Genomic DNA, 13,529 nt, shown 5'->3' with positions numbered 1-13,529 from the left:
ACAGAATCTGTATTATCTGTATCAAAAGTCAGCCATGTTAGCTATAAGCTTAAGACAAATATTCTCCGGTAAGAGAGCAAGCAACAGCTAATATGATTTCTTCAGAGCTGTATGACATCACTGTGCAGTCATTGCATTGCTTGTTTCAATTTGGCCAGTATCTGAAAGGTGCTTCCAGTGAGAGTGGGGCTGGTCTCTTCTCACTGGTGACTGGTGACAGGATGAGGGGGGATGGCCTTAAGTTGCGCCAAGGTAAGTTTAGGTTGGATATTAGGAAACACTTCTTTACAGAAAGGGTAGTTAAATACTGGAATAGGCTCCCCAGGGAGGTGGTTGAGTCACCATCCCTGGATGTGTTTAAGAGCTGTTTGGATGTTGTGCTCAGGGATATGATTTAGCAAAGGGTTGTTAGAGTTAGGGTACTATGGTTAGGCTGCAGTTGGACTTGATGATCTTTGAGGTCTTTTCCAACCTGAGTAATTCTATGATTCTATGATTCAATTTGTGATAGAACGTAGATTTTTGTAGTGTGTTCCACAGGTAGAAAAATGTTATGTATGTTTCTAATATATTCTACTAATGCTCTTCAGTTTGTGTCCTTGACCTTTCAGATGGCCTCAGAATGGCACACAATGGCTGGCCTTGTTTCCTTAAGGCATCAAGAGGGACTAAATTACTTTTGGTTTTGGAATAGCACTCAGCTTGAGATAAATGTTATGGGGTGAAGACTTTGTGCTCTCCACACACTTCACTTCTAGATTTCCTTTCAATGCAGGTATTCCAAGTAGAAGGAGATCTGAGTGGTTGAGAGAATAGTGTATATTCCTGCATGGAAAAAGCAGGCAAGATCACCTGTTATTTCTTTCAACACCACTGTAACACCTGACTTTTGTATTTTCTTTAACCTTTGTCAGCTTACCATGTGAAATAATGGACTATGAACTCATTCTAACAAGCAGATACATGGAATGACAGTTCAAATACAATATTCAATCATCTTTTATTGAAGTGTTTGTTTTTTCTTAGGCTGTTGTGAATTAAAACTCAAAGTGCTAATTTAAATTAATTTCACTAACCAAATCAATACATAGACCGAAGTATATACTTCTTGGATGTGATCTTACTTGAGGGTTCCGGGACTGAATTGTTTCATCAGACCAGGTCTAACCTTGGACACTACTCTTCATGCCTGAAATTGAGGACATGGGATGCCACTTTTGGCTGGCCAGCTCTTTTCTTATTTATTTACCAGCTTATTTATTGCAGGTTTATCTGCTTCTATTAAAAAGAACAGCAGTAATTGGAGAAACTTGCTTTCTATCTGCTACTGCCAGTAAATCTATTATACAGAAAAAATTCTTAAGCAGGTGAAATTTTTGTTTTAGGAATTAATAGCCTGTCTAAGAAAAAATAAGCAACAACCAGCAAACAAATTATGAAAGGCATCCAAAAAGCTGAAAAAAGGGAATAGACATGAAAAAGAGTGGCTAGGCACTCATGCATGCATACTCTGCTTCTGAAGCAGGTCCTACTAATGCATGTATTAATTTGGATGAGAAGCAGGAGATCAGGGGCATGATAGGCTTTGGGCTGAAAACATGTTTACCGTTGGGTGTGTAATTTGATTTCAAAAAAAAGAGAGTATATTTGAAGATTACACACCTCAAATATGTTGCTTTTCAAATGTCAAGCCCCAATCCTGTGAGAAATTATGCTCATTACTAGGAGTTGTTTTCTATAATCAGTTCAGAAACTAAAATGGAAAGAACATTACATTCTGCATTTAAATATTTTTAGTCTCTTCATGCTGCCTTTTAACAATCCTAATGGGGAGCCTATGATGTTACATTCTGATATTTCTTCATGATTATTGCAGGCAGTATCTGCAGAGTCTCAGGAGCAAACTGCCTGTAGCTAAGTACTGACATTTCATCTTCTATTAAATGCTAAGATCTGCATCATGTCATTTTTGCTATTCTAAGGGAATTTAGAAAATGCAGAGTATGTGAGCCTTTACTTGAAAGTATGACTTTTTAATGTAATTATGTAAAACACTGAAGCAGAACTTGAAGGTATACTATATAAGTTTGTGGATGATGCTACACTTGGAGGAGCTGTTGTCTCCTTCCAGAATACAGAGACCATGTAGAAAGATCTTGACAAAGAGGAGTGCTGGGCAATCCCCAACCACATGAGGTTTCACAAGAGCGAATATATGGACCTGTACCTGGGATGGGACTAGTCTGGCTGTATGTACAGACTAGGCAATGGGAGGCTGCAGGCTGGAGGATGGAGGCTTTCTCCTGTGGAAAGGCATCCGGTGATTCTGGTTGATGGCAAGTTGAACCTAAGTCTGCAGTGTGCCCTGGCACAGTCTGTGATCTGTATAGGTTCTGCAAGGTATCTGGAGTAAGCGTACAAGGATATTTAAGTCTGGGATTGTAGCATTTGCCTTGTTCTTCTCTGGTGGGGCTGTGGGAGAGAGCAGTAAATTGTTTTAAATTGGAGCTAGGTAAGCTTATGAAAGTGTAGGATTTTTGTTCTGTCGTGGTGATGGAAAATCAATCTTAGATACTGGATTTGAAGTCCTTCCCAAGGTGTGTGTGTGTACGTAGAAAGTTTTATAAGAGATTTTATTTTATTTTTTTTCCTCATCTTGTTCATATTATATGAGTTCTAAGCAATAAAACTTCCACTGATCGCCTTAAGACACTGGAAAATAAGTTTTCCTCAGTCAGGCCCCTCCTCTTGTGCACACTAATACACTGCCAATGTATAGCCTGCCTGGAGCTGTACCTTTATGTATATATTCACAGGAACCCTGCTTCATCATCACAGCTGGTGAGTGCAGGGTTTGGTGCTCTGAAGTTCTTGCATTCAAAATCTGTTTGTCACCAATTAGGTTTTATATTTGGAGTGGGAAGAAGACCGTTAAGTCTTTTGCTGTTCTCTCATGTGGGATGTGAGGCATATTTAAGGCCACCAGCCAGTTCATTTGATCATTTTTTCTCTCCGGGAGAGATCAAGATTATGACGATGCCTTTGCACTCTCTTGCTTATCAGTGGTAGTATTTTATAGCCCTTTATTCGAGAGTTTTCTTTTAGCGTCGGTTGTTAGGAAGGATTTTGCATGGGCAGTGACAGCGCTCCATGACCTTTCAAACATTTACTGTATATTTACTTGTAATTCTATGGGACTGGGCTTAATTGAGCAGTCTTGCGCCGCATTCGTATGAAGGATGAAGCATGGAACAACACCTCAGCAACTTTACAGTGCAAGGAGCTTTGAATATTACAGCACTAATATGGAGCTATTTGGAGATTTCACAGAAAATCTAATGGGAATTGAAGTGCATTCTTACACTGGAACACATCCCTGTACAACAGATACCTGTACTTGCAGGACCTAGCTCTGATTTTTATTAAGTAGTCCAGATGGATAATTAGAGTGAAGCGTGTTTTGAATGGGTTTGTGCTTTTCTATTTTTGTATTTAATATCAATTAGCTCTCCTGACATAAATTAAACTTGAGTTCATTAGCTACAAATTAGAAATTGACATCAGCAGAATAGCCAGTGGATAGCTGTGTTTGTATTCTGAGGTGACTCTTATGAATCTTATTGAAAGCAAGTTAAGAAATGGAGTTACTTCACATTGCTTAAAAGCCATCTGGAAATGTGCAATATGTTTAAGTGTGCACTAAACATACGTTTAAGTGTGCCATTAAAGCATTGGTTTGGCATTGTCTAAAATGTCTTGCATTGCAAACAGAGACCTCAGCTTAACCTGGTAATTCATGTCCATGCCAGAGTGGTGTCTGTATCCTTGCTCTGAGACTGGCAATAGCAGGTGCCTGGGGACAAGAATGAGAGCAGGGAAAGAATCCATCGAGACCTCCCAGATTTTTGCATTGCTTCAAGCAAATTATACTTCAGGAGTGCAATAAAGAAGAGCTGGCATATAGTCACTCTGGGTGAACCAAAGGTTTGTTCTTAGCTCAAGCTTTGAAGATGACAGGGAGACTTAGGCTGGGAAGCTTCACACAGGGTGTTTATTAAGTAAAAAGACAAAGAGCCCAGAAGTTCCAACAAAGAAAGAAATGTACTAACGAGAGTAATGAGTCTGTAAGATTAATGGTAATGATCGTTATTTTTCATGTTTGCTGACCAGTCATTTTCTGTGAGGTGAGTATCAAGGTAAGACAAGGTTTGTATACTGTGTCTGGTCAGTAGTGTTGTTGTAGTCTGCTACTTAAAGGAGATGAGTGTATGCTTACAGTACAGAGACCAGATATTTCTACTGTTTGGTTGTTCAGTGTCAGTCTACAGTCAAAAATGATGTTTCTCATTTAGTTACAAAGGCAACATAGTGATGAATGTCTTTAGAAGATTGGAAGAGCTTATCATTTAATAATCTGTAAACTCTTCTAAGCAAAAATAAGCTCTTCATTTTTACTGTGTTTAATGTTGAATGAGGAGGAATTACGTCCATCTGACTTTGCTCTCTGCTTTAATTTTTGGATTAAAGAAGAAAAGCAATGTAGGGATGCAGTCATCTGATTCTCTTTTTTTCTACAGGTTACAGAATAGGTGTGTTAGAAAGGCAAATTCAAATTCTTGATGTCATAGAAACGTTGTTGCTATCACTACTGTGATCTTAATTGTATTTTGAAATGCAGGTAGTGACACATACTAATTACTAATAAAGAATTTACTTCTATTTCTCCAGACACTGGAAGCCATTCTGTATTTTAAATACTCTGGTGGACCAGGACACGTTGAGGGATATTACCGGAGCCTTTCACTTGGTCTTCATGTAGAAGTAGAGCCTTCTGTTTTCTTTACACGTGTCAGCACCCTTCCAGCAACCAGGTAAACCTGATTTTGATTCCTTTACATTAATATTGGCTATAAACTAAAAAGCATGCTCAAAAGTTTCAGTAGTCACCAGCAATGTGTTGGCAAAGAATTCTATGAACCAGATTTCAAAATTCCTCCACTTTAGGAATTTAACCTTATTTAACTGCAGAAAATGATTAAAGCAATCCATGTTCACTGGAAAATTTCTGAGTTTTGAATATTATTTTGGTCCTGTTTATTAAAATACTTCTTTCTGCATCGCTCCACTGCTGTGGTACATTCTGCATCACATTCCTTTGTCTAGCAGGGTCTTCCAAAAATGTGTGCGTAAATGATTGTCTTTGAATATAATGGGTAAATGGTAACCCTTCTCTCCTTCAGTGGTATCCCTTGTGCTCATGACTTTTAAAAAACCATAGCAACACCTGATGGCTCTCAAATGCCCTAATTGTTAAAATCTGATTCATCTACTGTGGGCAATCAGTTATAATAGGCAGTTGTTTTGCTATTAATTGTGTTTATTAGCTGCTAAAAGCACAGTTCATGTTCTGTATTGTTTTAAACTATTGCTTCATATGCTGCTTAAGGAAAGCAGTCTTTACGAAGATGTATTCTGTAATTTAATGATTTTACTGATTCTTAATTAATTCAGTGTCTACACATAAATTCACCTATACCAGTTATTAAATACCCCAACTTGTTTAAATCTTTGGGATGCATTAAATGTCTGGAAGTTCCAGAGGTGACCGTTGAATATCTCTCACCAAAAAATGAATAACATTGCTTGGCTTTGTTGGGTAGTCAGACTGGAGGTGGCCTTGTTTTCAGTGCGTAATTACTTCTGAGGTACGAATAGGAAGAAGTAGGAAATGTATTTTACACAGTTGTTACAAAGTGAATAGAAATAGAACAAAGCAATCAGCAGTGGCCATAGCACCCCATGGTGGGTGGCCCTGAGCTGCTGGAGTTCAAGGTGTGTTTGGCAATGCTCACAGTTGTGTCTTGGATTCGGGGCGGTCCTGTTTGTAATCAGGAGCTGGACTACATGATCTCTGTTGAGCCCTTCCAACCTAGGATATTCTGCAGTTCTCTTTATTATGGAAATCCTCTTCTATTACTCCAAAGTAGCACGATTATTAAAAAGAACATTTTTTTTTTTTTAAGTTTGAAATTATTTTATTTCATTTGTATAACACTGCTTTGAGAGTTAAGAGGGAACATAATTGATCAAGAGATTCATATTGGTCCTAAGACTTTTCTCAGCAACAAATTTCATAAAGAAAACCCAAAAGTAGACTGGAAAGGCCTACTGGTCTGTGTGATGTTGGTGCCATACTTCATTTTTCAAAGGGAAGAAATGAGACAGTAAAAATGCCCAAGGACTGGATGAACCCCACCACAACTTGCAAAGCACAGAATGTTTATTTGGTTCCTGTGAACAAAAGCAAAAACACCTCAAGCAAAGTAACTGAGCTGAGATTTCTGGAGCTTGTATTTACTTTCTGTTAACGTTACGTGGGTATGCATTGCTCAGTCATGAAGCATTTTACGTGCTTATTACCTTCTACTCTTTGTTCCAAAGTTTTAGTTTTAGTGAGTAGTAACACTTTTTGTTTACCCTTGTGCTTCCCAATGGAGATGCTCCATCAAAAGCCCTGTTTAATTCAATACTGTTTTAAAAAGAGTGAAAGTAGCATCATCTTCCCGACTGCTGAGGATAAATATTTGTCACTAAATGCAGGAACGTTTGTTTTTTTGATTCTCAGTCATCTCTGCCAATGTCTGAGGCCCAGTGAATATCAAATTTTGTACTTTTGGTTGCTCTTTTAAAAACTTGACTCAGATTTCCCATTGAGTTGCAGCTGAGGTTTCATTGCTTAAATTCTATTCTAGGCACTGAACTTCTTTTTGTTTAGTTATTATATGAGGCTCTGTTTTGTAACTTACCTTCTCAGCTGTCATTTCAGAATGAAAGTTAAAGTTGTTATCATTTTCTGGATTCTAGTTTTTTTTTTTTTCTTCCTTTTTTAACATTTTACTGCAATAAAAGTAAGAAACAGTAGCTTAATAGCTGCTGGGCTTAAAATTAAAGTGGAATATAAAACTCTGAGCACTGATTCTTCCCTTAGGTCTTTACTAGAAAATAAAACAAACAAAACCTGGGAAAATGTTAATGAAATCACTTTTTTCCCCCTCCAATGTAACATAAAGATTATGGTTTATGTAAAAGCCTTCCAGATGCAGGTGGTATTTCTTCTACTTGAGCAGACATACATGGGCGATAGCACGGAAATCGTTGGTTGTTGTTTGTTTGTTTACTTTTTTCCTGTGAGAGTGGGGGTTGATTTTGATTTGTTTTTCTTTGTTTAAGTATCTAGCCATAATTATGCCTTCCACTCATGCACAGGCGTATGCTTTATAGATTGAAGTTTCATTAGCTGCATCTTTACTGCGTGTTAAGATGCATTCCATCCTGACGAGAGATCCTTTTCACCTTTTGTCTGTGCTGGTCATTGGGGTGCCTCAGCTTGATGCAGCCCTTGTTGTGCTAAAGTGTGAGCTCTGTTGCATCATTTTGATTCAGATTCCAGCCCTCCTGTCAGAAGAGGTGATGTTCTGTCAGTTAGCAGCCGTATTCTGCTCCAAGGAGTTCCAGTGAGTATCATTGTATGCTCATTGAGCTGCCAAAAGGACTGATGGAAAAGACTCATGCTTGGAAGTTGTTTGCCTCTGGTCATGTCACTGTAATCCTTGATTTGCTTATTTGTCTTTGAAAGGAAATTATTATCCTGTGATTAGTAATCAAAATTGTAATAAGATGGGCTCTGCGTGCAATGTAGGGTACTTTTTTTCTTCTCATCCCTTGCCATTATGCCATCTATACAAAAGTAAATGATAACCATCTCCAAAGGCTAGAAAATGTGGATTTGTAGATGAAATCCACCCACAGTGAAACCAGGATACTGCATTGCCTTTTGGGTAAGGCTTGGTCTTACCCTTCCATTCTGCAAATCCAAGATGATGAGCAAAGTTTCTTAATTTTCTTAAGACAGACAAATTTTCTGGTGATCTTAAAACCACCTGGCAGCTTCAGCTGCACATCTTCTTTGGCAAGAGTAGAGGCTGAGACTCTGTTCTTGTAGCTGAGTCAGATTAAAAAAGAAAAGAAGCAACACGGCCGGTCTGACACTGTGAAGCCAAAAAGTGCCAGCTCTCCTAACTGTAGATTCATTCCCCTTTGTGGCATTAATGTATTTCATTTAATGAAATGATGTAGTACTGTTAACAAGGCATCAGTCCATAGTAATGCCTGCAATGTGTTCCTCGTCTATGATCTATCAGTGCTTTGGGTCGTTTCAGTATATAATTTTTCCAACTTGGGCTTCACTTAATAGTGAAAAAGAAAGTTCTTGTTTGCATGGAGAGTTCTCAGGAGATCCTCTGCTGGATGGGCAGAAGTTTGGGCCTTAATGAAACCAGGTATGATTTCCAAAACATTCAGTTCCTGTTTCCATGATTGCCCATGTTTTCAGTACAATTAATTGCAGTTTACACCCTGCAGGAACCAGGTTTGGGTTAGAAATCCTACTCATCACTCACCAATGATTGAAGAGTAAATAGCATGATTTCTTCAGCCATGTTCTAACAAACGTTTTGGCTACACAGTAGAGAAGTTATTTAGTATTTTCTGAAACACTTGCATTTCTGTAACGGAATTTTTAAGTAAGTGTTCATACTTAATATGTTCAGAATGAGAATCAACTATCTGCTGTCAGGCAGCAATTTCTGACCTTATGGTTTTCAATCTTTCAGTGCTCAAATGCCAGAGATTTTTGAAGGGAAGGCAAACCTCATTCAGTTGGCCACCTGAAGATCAGTCGTAGTTTGTTGTGAAGAAGGCCAAGCTACAACCTGTTTAAATTGACTTGGTATCTCCGCAGTGTTCAATTCACTCTTATATTAAAAAAACAAGGCAGTTGAAAAAAAACAACAAACCAGGCTAATTCAGTTTCATTCAATTTCAAGTAAAGCCTTTTTGATTGATTAGACTGATTAACCATTCATAAAAAACTGTCATGGAGTGGGTTTAGTAACTATTTCTCAAGACTGGGAGTCTTTCTAGACTACATTCTTTATTTAAATTCACACCATTGAGCTGATGGTACATTTTAATGAGTAAGAACTCATGACAGAGAGGAGTTTAGGTCCAGTGGTTAAATCACCTTGCTAACCCTAAACCCTGCTAACTATACATGTTGCAGCGGGTTCATGGAAGCACAGCAGATAGTAGCTTGCAGACTGGGGGCATTGATTTTTGAGATCAAAATGTTAAATACATAGAGTTTGGCACAGGAAGATGTGAGAACATAAATCTGCCAGTATTTATAGATGTGCTGGGAATATTTAGCGTGAATGAGAACGTTTACAACTAGGAAGAGTTAGATGTGGACAATTCTTAGAATATGTGAAAAAGCCTTTTTAACAGTGAGAGATGCAGATTTCTGAGTTAATAATCTAAGGTGGAAATATTCATCTATAGAGAATTTAGTAAAAATTAAATGGAACTAAGGAGACTATTCAAAACAAAGGAGAAAAACAGAGATGCTTAGGATCTAGAATTTATATTCTAACTTACTGTTTTTCTGTGCTAGATGAAGAGGCTGTGCTTGTTGGTGGATTTGGGGGAGTTAGGTTGAATTCCAGCCTGCAGTTGCCTATTGTTATTTCCAAGTGCTTCTCTAGTCTCTCTATCTGGCATTGTTTTAAACAGGGATATCGGGTATGACCATTTAAAAGAAGCAAACAAAAATGTGGGTGTGAAAATGCTCCTTCATTTCAGTTGATGGCAAACTGAGCTGAGTCAGGATGCTGATAACTTGCCAAAAGCCCTCTGAGTGTTTCTTGTTTGAACTGACTTTAGAACAAAGCTAGAAACCGAGCTGCAATGAGATTATCCACTACAGTGAGCTGTCATTAGAGTGTGATAGCTGCATCTGGTTTTTAATATCGTGTTAAATGTTACTGAAGTATATCCTCTGATGTCATTTCAGAGTAGGTCGGAATACAGTACCCCTGAAAGAAACTTCTAGATCACAGTGTAATTGCCTCTTGTCTGAGGTCCCATGGCCCCACTTATTTCTGTAATCCAGCAGACACTGTAAGGCTTTTAATACATGGTTCGATTCATCATGTCGCTGACTTCTCTTTGTGTTATATCCCGAGTTCTGTAACAGAAGATAATAGAAATTAATTTATGCAATAAATCTCCAAGACATCGTAGAATTAAAAATAAATAAATCTTATCTTTTAGAGTTTGAAATAAGTACTGACTTAATTGGGCACGTTATTTTGAGACCTTTACGCTATATTTCATCCAATTGAAAACATCTTTCTAACTGTAGATTTTGCCTGCAGTGCCTCATGAGATACAGCCCTTCATGGTACTTGTAAAATAAAGCCTTGCACGTGAAATATGTGGTGGGTTCTTCTAAGGGAAACACAAGAGACAAACAAGGGAGATAATTGAAAGGGAAACTGTTTGCACAATTTGACTTATAGTGTTTTTCCAGGCTTTGAAACTGCTTGTTTCAAAGCAGCAAGATGGGAACCAAAGTGAAATCCTCTCAAGAACTTAACCCACAACCTGTATACATTCATCTTTGTTTAAACTGATCTCTTAATGCAGTGCAATAATGTGTACATCATTCTGTTCAGAAAATAAACATGTTTCCAACTTCTGGTGTGGTTTGCTGGGTAGTTTTAAATACAACTTCCCAGGAAAATGAGGTTTATATGATCACTCTAGGTAAATTCTGGCTAATTTCTCCCAGTGGCTTACCCTGTACAGCCCTCCCCAATCCACTGAATATTTAGTGTAAGATATTACCTGGTGGTAGTTTGTTAAAAGGAGAAGAAATTTACTACAGTTTAGTAAAATAAGTTTTAAATAAGTTTTAAATGAAGTTTTAAGTTTTAAATAAACTTTAGGACAGTTTAGTAAAATAAGAAGAAATTGAGTAAATGTTGCATAGTCCTTCCCAGTTCCTAAAAACAGAGGCTTATGGCTGCTTTTCTTCAGCCAAAAAGATTGGTAGATGGCTATGGTCTGTAATAAAATCATCTTTGGATCTATTTATTAGTATGAGTGTTCAGATTGTTTATTTTATTATTATTTTTTTTAATAAGCTTACACCCTTTAATAAGCTTACACCCTTCTCAAAAAACCTCATTCACCTGACATGGAGGCAATGGCTGATGGTCTCAGCTTTTCTCAATTGCCTTGAAATCCTTAAAACAATATGACATTTGAAATTTTTTTCTGGTACAGAGCTTAGTTCAAACAACAGATTACTGACTTAAACCGTATGCAGCAGTTCAGCAAATTCATGCTGGAATTCCTTTATCGCCGTTGTGTAAATATGATTTACTTCCAAAATCTCATTCACTGACACTGAAGTCAGTCATTTCGTTCCTGTCTTTCAAAAAATGGCCTTTTGTAAGTTTATCTGTAGTGAAAATTGACACAAAGGGGGGAATTAGGCTTTCTTACTGATTCTTTGTTTTCCTGGAATTTTCCTTTCTCACCTGCTTGTAGCTCAGCTTCATCAGTTCTACACAGTCCTACTGCTTATGACAGGGGAGAAAATAAAGAGAAAAATAAAGTTTTTTTTTCTACCTTCCAGATCTTAAGTAAATTGCTCTTTAGCAACTTGAAGTCTTTGGTTTTTCCCCACCCGTTTATTGTAGTATTACATATAATTTGCCAGAGTTTGTATTTCATCTTATTTCCAGTATTTAAAGCTTGTTTCATTTCTTGTATTTTTGTAACCTGAAATTGTCTGCTACAGGGCTCATCCCATTCCCAGCAGTGAGATGGAAGCCAGGCTTGCTTTCTCACTTTCTCGTTCCTTGCTGGTAAGAGGTTAGCTTCTGCCTCTCACAGTCATTCCTTTTATGTGAGCTTTATAGGCAGGGAGTTACTGCTAGAAGCTGTGGCTCCTTATTTGTTCAAAATTCATGAGTTTTGACATGTTTGCTTCAGGCACTCAGCTACCTTTGTGCATTATCTATATTCAGTATTCACTGGAATTTTACCCGAAAAGAGCAAAAACCCTTAAAAATACCAAAAAAGAACCTCTACCCTCTCTCTCCCACCTTTCCTTTCTGCTTCTCCTTAGAGGCATGGTGCTGCCCCCAGGCAGTGCTCACTTGTAGCTCAGTTCCTGGTTGCATGTGGTCTTGCAGTCACTTGGGACTATACCCCATACTTATAAGAATGTCCCGTCTCAGGGTTCAGCATGGCAGCAGTGCGGTTCCTCCTGTATGTGCCCTGGAAATGCTCTCTCTTGATATTCAGAGAAGAATTGCATTACACACCTGAGGAAAAGTGGAAGATCAGCTCTTACACTCTTGCATTGTCAGAGCTTAATTACCTCTGGAAATTCTGGTGTTGAATTGAAATTCCTATGCAGTAGAAGTGTACTTGGTTACCTGAGGCTCTCAACTGTATCTTACAGAGTTTGAATGTGTGTTACTTGAAAGATGTCTCTGACAACCCTTATCTTACCACTGTATTTCTCTTTCTTCCCTTTTGAGAACTTCTGATTTCATATGAGCTCCCTCTCAAGTTACTCAGAGATGTTGTGGATGCCCCATCCCTGGAGGTGTTCAAAGCCAGGTTGCATGGTGCCCTGGGCAGCCTGACCTGGTGGGTGGCAGCCCTGCCTATGGCATGGACTTGGAGCTAGGTGATCTTTGAAGTCCCATACCGTGTTTCTCTGGTTCTACACTAAGTTAAAGCTGCTGCTGAGTTTTATTTCTAGCATCCAATACAAGTTGCTTTTCCCTGTTTAGTGTCTGTGTTACCAATTACATGGGTTGCAGTGTTCTGTAATCTTTGTACAGTGGCTATTCTGTTTTATTCTGTAATTCCCAGTGATGTCACCTAAAGTTGGTATAAATACATTTCAACTTCAGAGTCATTTATAGTTAAGGATAAATTATAGTGATACTTATGGCTGGGATATTTTCCTTAATTAAGAAGCTTCTGAGGAAGTTTTGAATTTCAGAGTATTCAGAGAATTCAGAGATAAAGCATTATCAGAGCTGTCTGATTGCATTTGTCATTTCCTATCAGATTCTCTGATTTTTTTTTTTTTTGCTTCACCTGAATTACATTATAATCTTCATTCGATGTTCCTGTTTATACATCGTTTCACAAAGAAGAAAAGTTTAAAAATAAGGCTAAAAATTTACAGTAAGGCTTTCTTTTCTGTAGCTCTATCAGTATTGTTTCCGAAGGTAACCAAAAGCAGTCAGTATATTCCCAATATATTCCCAATGAAAGCATCCAGGGAAATTTGGATTTGAAAGGCAGTAGCTGGTTAATATAAGACCTTTTGTTAGTCCTGTGTGTTCCTTTCTGTAAGAAGGGACAAAGTTGTCTCTCCTAGAGTAGCTGGCATAATGGAGAAAGCCAACATTTCTCCAGCCTGTGGGCAGAGTGGGTCCGGAGGAGGCCATGAAGGTGATCTGAGGGCTTGAGTACCTTCTCTACAATAGCGGGATGAGAGAACTAAGGCTTTTCAGCCTGGAGAGGGCTCCAAGGAGAACCTGTAGTGGCCCTTCAGTACCTGAAGGGGACCTACAGGAAAGCTGGGGAGGAGCTTT

General features: G+C 38.3%; 1 protein-coding gene across 6 annotated transcripts in view; it reads left to right on the top strand.

Annotated features, from left to right (window-relative positions):
• Positions 1-13,529, top strand: part of TRAPPC9 (trafficking protein particle complex 9) — a 407,093-nt gene that overhangs the window by 123,296 nt on the left and 270,268 nt on the right. For all 6 annotated transcript variants that reach the window (XM_015856396.2, XM_015856397.2, XM_032442917.1 and 3 more), the window contains one exon: positions 4,729-4,871. In XM_015856396.2, the coding sequence (XP_015711882.1) occupies positions 4,729-4,871 (143 nt within the window). The remainder of the gene's footprint in view (positions 1-4,728; positions 4,872-13,529) is intronic.

This window comes from Coturnix japonica, chromosome 2 (genome assembly GCF_001577835.2).
Source record: "Coturnix japonica isolate 7356 chromosome 2, Coturnix japonica 2.1, whole genome shotgun sequence".
NCBI lineage: Eukaryota > Metazoa > Chordata > Aves > Galliformes > Phasianidae > Coturnix > Coturnix japonica.
Note: the sequence above shows the minus strand (reverse complement) of the source record. Positions and strands in the feature narration are given on the sequence as shown.